The sequence below is a fragment of the Theobroma umbraticum genome, unplaced genomic scaffold (assembly GCF_002168275.2).
Source record: "Theobroma umbraticum cultivar Fairchild unplaced genomic scaffold, ASM216827v3 scaffold_12.1, whole genome shotgun sequence".
In the NCBI taxonomy this organism is placed as follows: Eukaryota; Viridiplantae; Streptophyta; class Magnoliopsida; order Malvales; family Malvaceae; genus Theobroma; species Theobroma umbraticum.
In genome coordinates, this window is record NW_018397269.1 from 1,383,617 (window position 1) to 1,399,739 (window position 16,123).

At 33.0% G+C, this 16,123-nt stretch overlaps 2 protein-coding genes across 2 annotated transcripts; one reads left to right on the forward strand and one right to left on the reverse strand.

Moving 5' to 3' along the window:
* Nucleotides 1-1,425: 1,425 nt before the first annotated feature.
* LOC110426074 (uncharacterized) lies at nucleotides 1,426-2,068 on the forward strand. The gene is made up of 2 exons (XM_021441151.2): nucleotides 1,426-1,633; nucleotides 1,765-2,068. The coding sequence occupies exons 1-2, from the start codon at nucleotides 1,531-1,533 to the stop codon at nucleotides 2,031-2,033; spliced, it is 372 nt and encodes a 123-aa protein (XP_021296826.1). The 5' UTR covers nucleotides 1,426-1,530; the 3' UTR covers nucleotides 2,034-2,068.
* A 5,588-nt stretch (nucleotides 2,069-7,656) lies between these two features.
* On the reverse strand, nucleotides 7,657-13,909 carry AR401 (S-adenosyl-L-methionine-dependent methyltransferases superfamily protein). Its single transcript, XM_021440754.1, has 7 exons — nucleotides 13,529-13,909; nucleotides 12,598-12,723; nucleotides 11,609-11,809; nucleotides 9,718-9,814; nucleotides 8,887-8,990; nucleotides 8,544-8,595; nucleotides 7,657-8,286 (listed from the first exon to the last, which is right to left on the reverse strand). Exons 1-7 carry the CDS (start codon nucleotides 13,768-13,770, stop codon nucleotides 8,059-8,061), a joined length of 1,050 nt encoding a protein of 349 aa, XP_021296429.1. The 5' UTR covers nucleotides 13,771-13,909; the 3' UTR covers nucleotides 7,657-8,058.
* Between the last annotated feature and the right edge of the window lie 2,214 nt (nucleotides 13,910-16,123).

Genomic DNA, 16,123 nt, shown 5'->3' on the forward strand with positions numbered 1-16,123 from the left:
CTGTCTTCTTCTGAAACAAGAGTTTCGAAACTATGGTTCGATTAGGCCCAGTGGGAACCCGGCCTGACACAAATTATAGACACTAGCTAATTAATTAGAATTTAATTAAAATTAAAATAATTATCAAATGCACATGCGTCAGTTATATATAATAATAATATTTTTTGGTATTTTTTGAACTGTACCTTTGGATTATTCTGCGTTGGTTCCTTTTTCATGTGAGTGCAGGGGCATGACTGACTTCTGGAAGTTATGGCTGGATGAGTTGAGATGATGAAGCAGGCAGGTGCAGAGGCTACAACAAATGTCCACATGCTGTTTATGTCCAACGGGATAGACAAGGTAGAGTATTATTGGTATGAGCCTGCTGATATGCTCTGATAATTACCGAGTTCTGCTGCCGATGGACTGCCGATTGTTAGGATGTGTTGTGAGTAGTTAATGGCTGTAAATAACTACACTTTAGGGAAGTGTGTTGCTGAGTAACGCTGGGCTTCTTTAACCGATTTCTGAAGCAATGGCTCCCAATTTTTGGAGCGGTAATGCATATGTCACCAGCACTTGAGTTTGATTTATGGCCGCTGCGAAGAAGTGAAGTATGGCTTGCAAGAGCTGATTCTCAAGAGCAGCTGGGACGGTGGAAACTTACACTCTGCTGCATTGTTTTTGATTGTTACAGGGGTGGATTTTGTAGAGTCTTTAGGCAATATTGGCTGCAGCGGGATGATTTTTGGGTGCCTATCCACCTTTTTTGATCTTAGATGCAACCCACGTTTGGGCATTCTTGTACTAAAACACTCTCTAGGCAAGGTAGGGGCGGCTGTGTACCCAAGTGCAGATTCTGCGTACTTTTCAAATAGGAGTAGCTTTTGTCATTTTCCAGAAATGCAATATAAAATATCGCTTTTCAAAAATAAAAATAATAATAATCTACATACTATAGACATAATAAGCTTATAATAGCTGTACGTGAGAGTTTTGGTAGGCAAATTCCGCGTACATGCCTGACCTTTTGGAAAGAATAATTGGCTTAAACCGCAGGTGTGTGCGGTTGAGGGCTCTGACCAATTCTTGGTTAGAGGGTAATTAAAATCATTTGAGGAAATATGTTTCCAATCTTCATAGAGGAACCCGAAGCCTTATAGCTGACAGCTTGACTTCAATTGATCCGAATGAGTAATTCCAAAATTCCCGTTAATATTTTTAATCTAAGATTGGACCCTTAATCAATTGAATTAAAATAGCGGTCAATTTTCATCGAAGCTGCACCTGACCGTCTGATATTTTAAGCTTGTAATTATTCAGATATTTTCCATTCCAATCACATTCATTCCTTGTATTTTCCAATATATAAAGGAGCTCAACTTTGTCAGAACTAATAATATTTGTTGCAGCACCTGCCATCAGAGCAAGCAAGCAGAAATATTTTCTTTCCAAAGTTAACTTCAAAGCCAAAGAATTAAAGGAACCCACCTCCAGATATCACTGCAGCTGACTTTTTAAGCGATAACCTTCTCCAAATATTGCAACATGGCTTCTTCTTTACCTTCTTTTTATGCCATAGTTACACCATCTTTCAAGCATTGCATTCGTCAACCCTTGCAAGTCAGAGCCCAAAGCTGTAGAGATGGAGGTAAAGTTACTACTTGGAACTCAGCTGTCCCGTAGTCATTGTTCCTCTTTCTTTTCTTTCTTAATTTTCATCTTAAATTTATGCCATTTATAACACCATTTCTATGTTTGTTTGTTTTTTTCTGCGGGCAGGTAGATCAAGTGACCGCGTTGACGAGAATTTGAGTGTTCTAAGGGAGAGGATAGAGCAGGTGAAGATCAAGGAGAAGCTGGAGAGATGTTGCAGATGCGAGTATGGTTGGAACTATGCAGCTGGCTATAATTACAAGGCGAAAAGAGATGGGGGGATATCAGAATTCTTTGAGCTTGTGCGTTTGGTTGGAATAACTCTTGGCTTCACCTGCCTTACAGGCACCGTTTTCCTTTGCCTTGTTTCTTTATTTGTTCATTTGAATCAATGATTTCATCAATTCTCGCAACATATATATATTATTCTGTAAATGATAAGAACACAATCTATTTCACTGGGACATTTTTACTCCCAGAAACTAGGATTCAAATTCCTTTGTTGATATGTTCAAGCGAATCTCCGTTTGATTATATTTCGCGTTTAATAATAATCATTTCATTGATCCTTATGAAAGTTTATCTTTTTGTTTGGTCATCTATATTCTGTTATTAGTTTAAATTTATTTATTTTTAATAAAGGAAATTCAATTTCGAATCAACTGATAATAGTATGAATGAATACCATATATCTTCGTTCACAAATTATAAAGCTTACAAGTACGAAGGAATAATGATTAAATATGTTGGAATTAACCTCTCTGTCTCCAAGGGTAAGTCGTACCTTGCTTTCCGCGACACATAAGTACAAAAAACTTTGCACGTTCAAGACCATGCCTTAAGAAAAAGTCATTATTCAAACTAGAGACTATCAATGGCATTTCGGCTGTTATTATTCTAATAAAACCCACCTTTCAAAAACCAAAACACAAAGAAAGACCAGTCAACACGTGCAAGCTTTTCGCAACGTTTTAGAACATATTAAACAAACCTTTCTGGCTTTCTTAGGTTCTCGCAAGGGTTTCTGAAATTGGTAGGTAGCTGACAACGTTTATGGTTCTTTTGGGTTATAGGGTTCTGGTATCATACACGCAATAATAATTTTTTTAAAAAAAATATTAAATTAACACAGAGTATATATTTAACGAAATAGTTGGTGCATATGTCCACGGATTCTCATACCAAAATCGTTAAATTAATTGTTAACAAAATTTATTTATCTGTTACGTAAGTAAAAGGAGGTCTTTTGAGGCTTTTCCTCTAACCACGTGGAGGTCATAAATATTGAACAAGGAACAAGAGAGATAGAAAGAAAAAGAAAAAGAAAAAGATGGATAAAAAAAGACCTGTATGCAAAGGACGAGTCATAGTTTAATTTATATATAAAAACTATCAAAAGGAAACAAAAGAAAGGGAAAGAAAAGAGATGGACTTGGTTTCTATTAATACAATCGGTACGGCCTTGCAATTTCTTTTATTATAATCATGAGTAGGTAAATAAATACAAGTATTAGTTAGCCTTTATCCCTTGCTCGAGGGAGTGTTCAGCCGTCCACATCCTTTGATTAAAGGATTTCTTTTCGTTTTCTGGTATAAACAAATAATTTAAATAGTTAATTCAGGATATCTTTGGTTCATCAATCCTATATCAATGCCTTATATTCTATAAAAGTATAATTTTTTTTATTATATTTAATTAAATATTTTTATTTTTATTTTAAATCAAAGAAACTCTTATAACTAATAGTTCATTAATGACTAATAATTGATTAATTATCTTTAATCAAACATTACATGTCATTTTTATACTATGTGATATTAATGTGGAGAGTGAAAATGCAACATGACATGACCATTCGTTATGACATATCGACAAGATATAAAATGATAAATGATATTTTAATTAATGATAATTAATCAACTATTAATCATATGAGTTTATTTGACTTTAAATAATAGTATAAAGACTTGATTGAATGAAAGAGAAGAATAATTGTTTATTTAAAATTTTTTGAATAGTTCAAGAGTTTTTTAAAGTATTATGCCTTTATATAAATATAAAATTATGAGAATATGTATAACCTTGGTAATTAATATGTATATGTCTCTATCGGATTCATATTTTCAATCCAAAAAATATATCTAATAGGTAAAGGAAAACCCTTATTTGGGATGCTTAACATTCTACCCCACTTAATTATGCAACAACTAGCTTTTTAACCAAAAAAGAGAAATTGGTCCAAGTCTACCTCAATTTTGATATCTGTGATGAAGGGTCCCATGTTAGTGAAAAGTTGGGTCGATTTTAATATCATTTATCAAGGATTCACATTTTCAATAATAAATAGGTGAAGGTCTTTAATTATAAATCAAATACGCACTTCATCTCTTATTGATATGAAATCTATTATATAGAATATATAAATAATAAACATACCTCAAGTTAAGCTGAAGTAATAAATAGTTAATTAACCCTTATTTTGAGAATTAAGAGGGGGGAAGGAGAGTGATGGAGGTAAATTTACACTACTACTAAAAACGTAAGAAGAAAATGAATGGAAGAGGTATATCTTCAACCTTGTTTGACTAAGAGTGAAAAGGCAAGAAAGGATGACTTCTCATGTTCTTTTGTAACCATATATACTCTATGTTAGTTGGTAAAAAGATATGTTAAATTTCTTCTACACAGCTGTCAGAAAATTATAATAAGAAATCATTTTTCTTGTTCAATCATTCTAATTTGTAGGATTACTAAAAAATTGACATTTAAAATTTTTATAGAGAACATAGGATATACATTTTCTTAATCAAATTTTACCGTACTAAAATTCTATCCAAATAAGAAAAAAAATTATTATTTTTTTTATTTTCGATATTTATGATGTTGAGTTATACAGTAAAATAATTCTTTCTCTAACTTATAAATTTTATCATCTCAATTTAATTAAAATTAAAATTTCAAAATACAATTGTTGTCCCTTAGAGTTGATAACATGCTCTTTCTGCTAAAGCTTCAATTCTCAAACGCAACACAATCACAATCACAATCACAATCGTAGAAATCATGCAATATATACAATATTTCTATCCAACTAACAATTTTTTATTTACACTTGAGCAATAGTTCGATAATTGCAAAGTCCTTACACAGGCTCAGGCGAATCTCTGGTTATGGAAATGCAGGGGCTACTGTCATAACCATGTCGACCTCAAATTTGATCATAACAAAGCTGATTTGTCCTCATCGGCATAATTAACCACAAATTCTTGATGTGATTTCTTCATAATCAAAATTTTAACTCTAATAATAATGTATTTATCAAAACATATGAGATCAAAATGTTACTCGTTGGGTATAGCAACATTTCATTATTCTAATGAAATTGCACCACATTTATATGGTAAATTTTAAAACACCAAATTAAACTCATGAGATCATTACTTGAAATACTAAAATTATTACATGTTCACTCGTGAATCGATGTTAAAATTTTCAAACTCTAACAATCGATTGTTAAGATTATCATATGTACTGTTAAATTATAATTAAGATAATTAATAAATTGATAAAATTATTTAAAAAAACATGTGTCAATCATGCAATTAAAAGTTTGTGCATTTAAAAAAAAAAACCAATGAAAAGTTTGTGTAGCTATTTTATTAATTTGAAGTGGCTTAGGTTAGGTTAGTTTGTGATGGAAAATGAAGTCAGAAAATAAAATGTGTAATTCTTTATTATGGGATAGTGAATACCAAGCATAAACTTGATACAGTCATTTCATACTAAAGAAACTTCACATGAATTGAAAGCGACTACTTAACCTTATCATCCAAAGCCTTATTAAACACATTGTGACTTCCCATTGCACTCAAGTCCCAATTATTTGACTGACTTTTTTTTTTTTGGGGTTTTGCTTGCATATATAATATAACAAAAATTGAGAAGACATGATATAACCTGAAAGGAAATGTAGTTATGTTCTTAATTATAGTTTAGAAAGATGTCTATTCTTTCCTAATTTTGCAATCTGTTGTTTAATACCAAACCCATTCTTTAATCCTCTTTATTTTTTGTTTGCATCTCTAAATTATCTTTATTATTGTATAATGACTTTTGATAAGACATATATTCTTGTCTTTTGTTATGGCATTAATATTTAACCAAATCTTACCTGTCATCACTAGAAGATGTCAACATGAACCTTTTGTTTGTTAGATGATTCTCATCTAAAGACATAAAATGCATATTCATTACTCAAAATTAAAAAAAAAAAATCTATCTTGGATAGAATTGTATAGGCATATTGTTTAAAAAATCTCTAAATTATAAAAATTAAAATAATTTTTTATTTTTAATTTCGTTCAATTAAGTTTTTATATTTTTGTATTTGATTAATAGGATTAACGGTTGACAAATTATCATTGGTCAAATCACAATTTATTATTTTATGTCATATGATGCTAACATGACATATTAACATGTTATAGTTTATAGTAACATTACATGTTTATGTTACATGATAGTCAAATAATATTTTTATTCTTTACGTCAGTACTGTCATATCAATATCAAGTAGGAATAAAAAATAAAAATTGACATTAAAATTATTAGTAGTTAATCAATCATTAGTCATCTACTAGTAATAAGAGTTTATTTGATCTAAAATAAAATTATAATAGATTGATTGAATATAAATAAAAAATAAGAATTTATTTAAATTTTATTGAATAATTGAAGGATTTTTTCATTTTACCAATTGTATATCTGAAGCTTAGGAAGGAAAAAGAGGATGGGTTATCAATGTTTGAAACTGAATGATCATCTCATAATAAAGTGATGGAAAATGGGGAGATAACACGTTAAATATTGTAGCCAAGAGGATAAAAAGAGAATAAACAAATTATGAGGCACAACAAGAGTGGTATACTTCCTTTTATTATTTTTTCTCTTTTCCTTGTATTTTATCAAGAGATATATTTTTTATATATATATTTGAAAGAAAGAGAATTTGAACCTTGCTCTCTAAATAGAGAATAATGTATCAACTAATGAGTCAAATGCTCGGGTGTTATTGAGAGATACACTTTATGAGAAGATATTTAGACTTTAGACTAATAAAAACGTCAAAATCACGTTCAAATATTTGATTAATTTATTAATGCATAATCTTCTTATTTAAAAAATCAAAATTCGAAACCTGTCAAAAGCAACAAAACAGTGCCCGGATAAGGATGGGAAAGATCCTGCCTGAGGATTTTCATATCCACTTGCATTTAAATTTTATATATTTTCACATTTTTTATATAATTATTATTTTATTAATTAAATATGACATCTTTTGTGTAAGGGTAGTAAATGGATAAATTTGAATCAAAATTATTTCAAATTCAAATAATTTCAAGTTTTGTTTGAGTTAGGGTTTCGAACTAAAATGAAACTAATAATTAACTTATCATTTTTACTATTAAATTCAAATCGTTTCGTTTCTAGTTCAAATTTGACTTGTTCTGAATTCTTTATCTATAGATTTAGATTTCGCATGCAAAACTATAAGTTAAATAAGCAATGTCTAAGAATTGTTTTGACACCAATATTATTTCAATTCAAACATTAAAAAGGATACATACATAACAAATTAGATTGACTCGAAATTTTACATTTACAGTTACATTGCTAGAAAGGAGAAACAGTTGGACATAATTAATACAAAGTGAAGTTAAGAGCCGCCATACAATCAAACATTGAATTCAGAAAGGCATAAGCTACCCGGCCGGCCATGTGTTTTATCAAACGGTTGGCCAATGATTATTGGGATCTAGTTTACAATTAGTCAGTCAACCTGGAAATCTATGTTCATGTTTACAAGTTCAGTCCACGACTTGTGCCGGCCGAGCACTATGTAAACAAAATGAATCCATGCCCTCCCAGGGAGGAGGATCCATTCCCTATAGCGTGGGCGTTCAAGTTTGCAACAACAGCAATGACTATTTTCAGGATTCAAATCTGACAAGACAGGGTAAACAGGAAGCAAATGAAAACACCTAAAATTTTGCAAAAAATTGCAGTGTCAAATTTTCTGTTTCAATGTTAACCAAACAAAAGCACATGGTTCCCAAACCAGACCCTCATCCACTGAACCAACTAGCAACCACTACAAGAACTGAGACAACATTTAACTTAAAAGTATTTGTACTGAGTTGCCAAGGGTAATCTCGCCAGCAGCTACACCGGTATCTTTGATGGAAAAAACATAAAAGAACATCCCATCTTAGAGGAAGAATCCGACAAATGAGTTTCAAATGTCAATACCTCTCCACCAATTCTGCATGCACGCAGTTAACACTTTCAACCACAAGAAAGCACAAGTGTGACCCATTCATGACAACAAGCTAAGCTCATTCAAATTTCATTCCTACAATTTAAGTCCGTAGGAATGCAACAGTGGCAACACGTGATCCCACAGACCCACCAAACATGAATGTTGGATAAGTCCGAACATGGTTCAGATATTGGAATGGGGGAAGATCTCTGTGTGTTTCTAGGTCCTCGATTGTATTTGGCTCTTGCGGCATTTCAATATATCTTTGATTGAAGTTTTCCACCTCTTGCACCAATTCATCTTTTGTATGGTTACAAGATGTAATCACCTACAAGTAGCGTTTCAACCGAAAAAAAAAAAGATAGGGCGGAAGTTATTAAATCTTTCTTTTAAAGAAAATTCTCACACAGCTTACAGGCATGCTGGGATACAGAGTCAAGCCTTTCCCAAGCTATACCAAGAATATTGACTTGAAGAATATTTAAACTTGACTCTGTTGTGGGCTTTCATTTCAGACACACGCACACATTATTCAAACTAAATAAAAAAAATATAACCATAAATGAGCCTGTGTAAGACACTTACTAGTACTCCGCCAGGCGCTACCAACTTTGAAACTGAATCCCAATACATCATCCTGAAAAGGAAAAAGTTAAAAGGAATTGTTACACGGTAATCAAATGGAAACTCATTTCGACTTTCACAAGTTAAGAAGTAGTGAAATATTAAAAAGCAACATAATAAACTACAGCATCTAATTATATATGAGTGCAAATTGTACAATTCAACTTATGAGATACTGTCAGCATAGACAAGAACTTCCTGATAACCAGTTATTTGTTAATATAAATTGGTGTACAAAGGAAGACACAGGAGGCAAAGAAAGAATTCATGTAGTAGATTGCAGTAAAGGTTGTGTAACTATTACCTTTTGATAGGCCCATCAGGATGCAAACCAATGGCATCTAGAGTCCCCTTATCCATGACAAGTTTAAACCGTCTTTCCAACTTTGTCTCAAGAATATCATCAACCTAAAGACCAAATAAAATTGTCAATGGTCAAGGTACTTTGAGAATGATCAAGCTATCAAGAGAAAAATCAACTATGCAGGAATTCAACTTTCAACAAGAACAGTTTTCTGCACTATTATTCTGCATAGGAAAACTACAGCTCCACCTTTATCTTTTATGTGGGTGTTTGAAGGCTTAATATCCAATTTTCTTCACAAATGGATCTCAAATTTTGTTGTTTGGACTGCACACTGCACTAACCTCCCCAAGCCATTAAATTTTGGTTTATAGAGCCCCGTTTGTTGAGGAAGTTGTAAAGAATGAAGGAATAACCAAAACCTAAGAATGGTTGAGAAGTGCAAAGATTAAACAAATATCTAAAAATAAGACCCAGGAACTGTCTACTGGTACAATGGTTTGTCAACAACAAATACAACAAAATCAAACTAGGTTTTGTAGACCAAGACAAGAGAGATGAGGAAGTTGTAAAGATTAAACAAATATCACAAAGCAAGATCCAATCAATGCCAATATCACAGTATGTATAAAATTAATAAATACATAAATAGAGAGAGAACAAACCAATGCACGCATAAGGGAACCATAGACATGGAAGGCAAGCACTCCAAATTAAAGAACATGGTAGATTACAAAAGAATACATAAATATTTCTTCTAATAGTATGGATTAATAAAAAAAAAAAGCCTGTAATTAGATTCAGTAAGAATTCTCAGAATTCAATCCACACCAGAAACTTGATGTTTAAAAATCCATCTCGATCGGCAAGGCTTCGAGCAAGGTCAATAGCCCCTTCACTATAATCAGTTCCAGTTAAATCTGTGAACCTGAATTGAAAAATGCAAAACATTCACTTGACCATAGCCATAAAGGCAATAATATAGGAGAAAACTTTAGTTTCTTGACCCATAAATTTATCAGAAGTTGACCAAAGGCCTACACATATCTTACACGAAGATTAATCTAACAAAAGTTAAATAGAATAAATCAATACTGACATGACGCATAATGGAGCAATATAAACAACCTATTCTCCGCTTTTTTTCTTTTTAATTTCTTTGCTCTATTAACCCAATCACTTGTCCCCATACCACATGATAATCAGCTTTAGAAAAGTCATGCCAAAGATTCCTGGTAGATAGCATATTCAAACAAGTTGCACATGATATTTCTCCTTGCATTTTTCTTCCCCTAATTGGACAAACTGCGGCATTTGATGAACAACTTTGTTCTCATATTATTTCTCCAAAAGAATGACTATCATATGCGATTTGGAGAATAGACTCATCAGAAAGTAGGACTTAACTAATTTGAAATGTTAGCCACACTAGACTAAGATATAAAATATTGAGAATAAATACCTTCACGATTTTGTGCCAAAACGCTAGCACTTTACTTATCCACAACAGAAAATTTAAAGTGAAATAGTAGATTGCTTTTATTTTTATTTATTTACTTATGTTGCCAAGAAATAAAGTAAATCCTAATAGACCAAGAACTTGATTGTACAGTACTCGTCCAAACGCTGATTAATAACCCTTTGGCTTGTCCAGGCAGGGAATCTTAACGAGGATCAGTTCACTTAACAAACAGGTCTTGAAGATATAAACCTATGCTGCATCCAGAAAATTGCTTGCAGAACATGGTTGGAGGGACAGTAAATTTTTGAAGCATAAGTTCTTCAATAAAGGCCTTACCAGCAGCTTATTAAGGATAAACTTTACAAGATGCAGTTTCTGCAATAGTGATGCAATCACTTGGAAACTGTTCCTTGCTGGGCACTAGTTTTGATACTCATTAAAGGGGTTTGGGGTTTTTTATAGGACTTTCTTCCTTGCTGTTCCTCATGTTTTAGATTTCTTACTACTCATTTTTGGCATCCTATAAAATTTGTGTTCAAAAAAAAAAAAAATCCCTAGTGAGCTAGCTAGCTAGCAAATGAAAGCCACAATTCTAGGTTCCATAAATGAGGTTAAATCCTCTTTTCCTACAGTATACTCTGATTAAAGTAAGGAAAAAAGGTTGATTACCGAAATCAGATAAGATACCAGAGCAAATAAAAAATATATAAAGAATTGCACAGTTCACAAAGCATTTGATGTACATCCAAAATAAAATTATACATACATGCATATACAAATGACACAAATGTTCAGCAGAATTCAAGTGAAATTGTTCCTTTCTCAAGTAATACTGCAAGCATGGTTATATTGCCAGATTCAAATACTTCCAGAGTTTCCGTAAATATATCAATTGCTTTACTCCACATTAATATGTATTCTCCCCTGTCCATAATTGATACATACATATATACGAAACTGTTTCCATCTTTAAGTAAAGTTGCATCCTTTGGTTCAAACAATGTGTTCATGTTTATCAAACTCTCGATACGTTGACCAACTTAAACCAAATAATTGACTAAGAGCACCTCTTATCTACTGATGTCATGAAAGAATCCAAAAGAAACGGCAAAATTATATATTATAATATTCCAGTCAACCAATAGCACGAACAATATCCAAGCCAACTTATTTTCGCACTGCAGACTATGAATTAATTTTATCTTGATTTGTTTTAGTAGCATATAATACCAGAACTACAGGCAAAATCTCAGAGTGTACCCCTGCTTAGCAAGTTCCTGAAGGAGCAGACCATTGCCAGTGCCAACGTCAAGTACACTCCAGCAAGACAAATATTTATCACCATGTTCAACAGGCTCAGGTTTGACCTCATCAACATGATTTGGCATGTGACCTTGAGAAATATCAATACACAAGCTTTTGGTCCATGAAGTAACAGTATCCATGACGTCAGCTCCAAACCTATAGAGAAAGAGGTAAAATGGTGAAGAGATAAACTATTTAAAGGAACTTGGATGAGATTAGCATAAACAAAAGTTCTTAGAATCCTTTAATCATGAGAGAGTTATTAAACTTGGCCCAAATAGCAACTCAACGAAGGTATCAAGTCACTAGGTCATTGGGGTAACCTTAGAAATGCATATTAAATTAAACTTCACTAATATGTTTATAAACATAAATTACAAAATTGTGTGTTAAGTAATACAAATTTTGGCTTGTAGTACAAAGATCATGCTTAACTTGATGGTTATAAAGTCTTATTTCTTCTTAAGGCCAATGTTCAAATCCTATTATTGGCATTTATGTGATAAACAAAAACAAGGTAGGTCCTAATGACAAATTGAAGGATGACACCAACTAGGAAGTATAACTAAGAAAATCCTTAAACAAGCACATCTCCATATTTTATGGATTCTGTTAATTCCATAGTATTAAAAACAAATTACTTCACTCTTCCTGAAAGCATTCCTCCAGGGTGTTAATTGGCCAATCAGTAAAATATAACAATGAGGCATTATTAATGGTACTTTTACATGCTGGGAAGGATGTGTTTGATCAAATGCTGACTGCCTGATTTTTTACAAATAATTGAAGCATATATCACAAAAACATACATAAAAAGACCATAGAGTAAAGCCACAGCCCATCTAGTTTGAACTTTATCATTGAGTGTGGAATAAATAACTGTGAAACATGAAGACAATTCAAGATATATGATAGCAAAGTTACATAGTTAAGGTAATTCTAACCAAATTTCACCAGTGTGGCCATGTTCACGAAAATTTGCCAGCTCACCGGCATATGCAGCATCCCAATAACTCTGAAGACCAAGCATTGATGTCATTCCATCCGCATCTGGTTCATCCTTGTCAGAACTACAGGTCAACACAAACCATAAAAATTCATCTGAAGCATATCAGCAATAATAAATATACGTAATTCAACTTTATCTAGCAATGGGTTATAATACAATATTACCGTCCTATGATTCCAAAAACACAGAGAAAGCCTTGAGAAGAACCCTTAAAAACCAAGTTCCGAAAATTCAACTAATAAGCCTCCATTTGATTGTTACTTTTCCTTCTTGGCCAGAGAAAAGTATAATGTGTTTTTGGAAATAAAAGCAAATAATAATATTGAAGAATTAAAAGAAAAAATTACATAGACAACAAAATGCATAATTTCATATTATCCAATATGATTTCGTTTTACACTATTTGCTAGTACTTTATAAGCAACAAAATAGAAGCAAAGAACTTGCTTGAAGATTTGCATTAAGTCATACCAATAAATAGTTATATGTTAAAATGTATACATCTTATTATGTATCTATGAAGAATTAAAAATCCTACAATTGATCATCTCAACATATTTTCTTTACATTGCATTCGCATTTCATCCCCAAATCAAAAAAGTCAACCTAAGACAGCTAAATGTCAATTTCACCTTCTACCAAAGCAAAGCATCCCATCCGATTGTGAGCAGATCAAATATCAAGCTTAAAATTCACAACCAACAATACATAAATAAATGAATAAAACTTAAAGTTAAGCAATTAAGCTCCGATTTCACTTTCCACAACTCGATAGTAACTCTATTAAAAATCTCAAAAACGTACTCAAATATTCAATTAAAAAATAAGGCCAAAATGAAGGAAAAATGGAATAGATAAATGAAGACCTATAATCGGAGGCAGCACGGAAGTTGGCAGCGGAGGATAGGGCTTCGGCGGCATCAGCGTGGCGCTGCTCATCGTCAAGCGTGCTTCCGTAATCGCTCTTTATAGACCAGGAATCAGCAGCCACCGACCGCTCGTCGTCGGACGCCACTTCTCGACCGGTCTGCAGCTGTTGCTGCTGCGGCGGCGGATGTTGCTGAGTCAGGTCCGGTGACTCTTCCGGCGCCAATCGGATTCCCGCCATGGATTCCAAGGTACTTATCTTTTTTATAAAAAAAAAAAAAGAAAAAGAAAATGGTTAATTTGTGAGTGGCGAACTTAGAAAGAGGGAGACTTGATTTGTTTACGACCTTCGGGTTTGCAGGAAGAAGCGGAGGAGATTTTGGGAGATATTTTTCTTCAGGGTTCTTTAGTAATTCTCTCAATTCGTTGATGAGGCCTGAAGAGATCATCACCGTTAGATTATGCACGTGTACAAGAATAAATTGTAGGATTTGACAAGTTTAACCTAATATATAAGATATTCTTCCTCGATCATCTCTCACAACCAGTCCAACCTTTTCATCTATTTTGTATCCCAAACCAAACCCCTTTCACCCATTCACACTGTTGCATAAGGGGCACACTAATTCATGGGCCATTCCAGTCCTAATCTTCCTTCTCCATAGCTACAGTATTTGAACATGCTCTCCCTTCAAGTATCAAAATCACTTTGGTGAGCAGTATGCACATCATGCGCTTGAGAAAATGTAGATGATTGTGTACTTTGCTGTGAATATTGAAATGGAAATACTTTTTCATAAAAAACAACATTTCTGGATATAAAGACCGTGTTTGCATCAAGATCATATACTCTATAACCTTTGACATTGTTTGGATAGCCTAGACAAACACATTTACTTACTCTTTTTCCTATTATGTGACAATGTAGGCACAAAGCATAAGGATTCGAATACCCTAAAATGGTCATGGGATGGTGGTTTGTTGTATAATAACTCATAAGGTGACCTGTTTTTGAGTATTCTAGTCGGCACCCTATGGATTATATGCACTGCAGCAAGTACTGCATCAACCCAAGTATGTGTTGGAACACTTGATTGATGTCTAAGAGCTCTTGCCACAAACAAAATGTGTTGATGTTTTCTCTTGACAACACCATTTTGTTGTGGTGTTTCTACACAGGACAATGATGAGCAACTCCTAATTTTGAATAAAAATCACCAAGTCTGAATTCTTGACCATTGTCAAACCTCAAAATTTTAATTGATGAATTAAATCGTCTTTGAACATATTTGTCAAATGAAGGAACAATTGTCAAAACATCTGATTTGTTCCTCATTAAAAATATCCAAGTAAAACAACTGTAATCATCCACAATGGTGAGAAAGAATCTATGTCCAGATAATGTTGGTGTCTCATATGGACCCCAAATGTCAATATGTATTAACTCAAATGGTTTTTGAGAACTTTGAATATGAACTGGAAAAGGGTGTTTTATTTGTTTAGCCAAATGGCAAACTTCACAAAGTATGTCTTTTGTGCACTTCACATCTAAAAACCTTTGATTAATTACATTAATCCTTTCAACAGGTGCATGGCCTAACCTAGAGTGCCATAGATAAAGGATTTGTGATCTGTTTTTGAAATATTAACACAGAAAACTTTGAGAAACTTTACAAGCTTTTCAAAACAGAATTTTAAGAAATCTTGGTCATCTTGATCACCTTGCATCAAGTAAAGTCCTGAGTAGGCTCTAACAACCCCAATCACTATCCATGATGGTATGTCCTGGACAACATAATATATGTCAGTAAAAAAAAAAAGACTAATGCCTTCTCATGTAATTTGCCCTACTAATATGAGATTGAATTTGAAACTGGGGACACATAGGACACTATGTAATATCAATGAATTTGTTAATTTAACAGTCCCTATATGTGACACAGGAATTTTTCTGTTGTTTGACATCAGAACAAAGCAATTGTGTACTGACTTAGCATGAGCAAAAACATCTAAGGTATAACATATATGATCTAATGCACCTAAATCCACTATCCAATGATCTTGTTTTATCATGCTGGTATCCACATTTCCATATTACATGGCAAATTGTTCATAGTACTAAAACAGAAATGATTTGAGACAATACCTGCAAATGCTGAATTGACTAATGAGTGTTTGGCTATTTGTGGTGTTGTTGATATATTCATACCATCTCTTCCATTTGTATCATTCACATTTAAAAGCTACATTATCTTGCTTACCTACTACTGAGGGATTGATAATTGAGACATGGAACCAGTTCCATTCGAATCCTCTTCCTACTCAGTTTCAGTTTCTTCCCCAGTAACTGCTTCATAGCTTCCAGCTACATTGTTTACTACTATTTTCCCTTCCTGTTGTTTCCTTTCCCTTTTGTAAGCTTGAAGTCCTTTGGAAAACCAATGATTTTGAAACATTTATCCTTAGTATGCCCTTTCTTCCCACAGTGGTTGCAAACAATATCCTTCTTCCATTTTCTTTTGTTTTCTGCATTAATCATCATAGCTGAAGACTCAATTGTTGGCTGAGCTTGAAACATCATATTCCTCTTACTT

Excerpts from the sequence above, each read along its gene's own strand:
- AR401 (XM_021440754.1), bottom strand. The coding sequence starts at position 13,770 with ATGGCGGGAATCCGATTGGCGCCGGAAGAGTCACCGGACCTGACTCAG. Across the intron at positions 12,724-13,528 it reads CGTGCTGCCTCCGATTATAG|TTCTGACAAGGATGAACCAG; the intron begins GTCTTCATTTAT and ends GTTGACCTGTAG. Across the intron at positions 11,810-12,597 it reads GGCCACACTGGTGAAATTTG|GTTTGGAGCTGACGTCATGG; the intron begins GTTAGAATTACC and ends CTTTCTCTATAG.
- LOC110426074 (XM_021441151.2), top strand. The coding sequence starts at position 1,531 with ATGGCTTCTTCTTTACCTTCTTTTTATGCCATAGTTACACCATCTTTC. Across the intron at positions 1,634-1,764 it reads CCAAAGCTGTAGAGATGGAG|GTAGATCAAGTGACCGCGTT; the intron begins GTAAAGTTACTA and ends TTCTGCGGGCAG.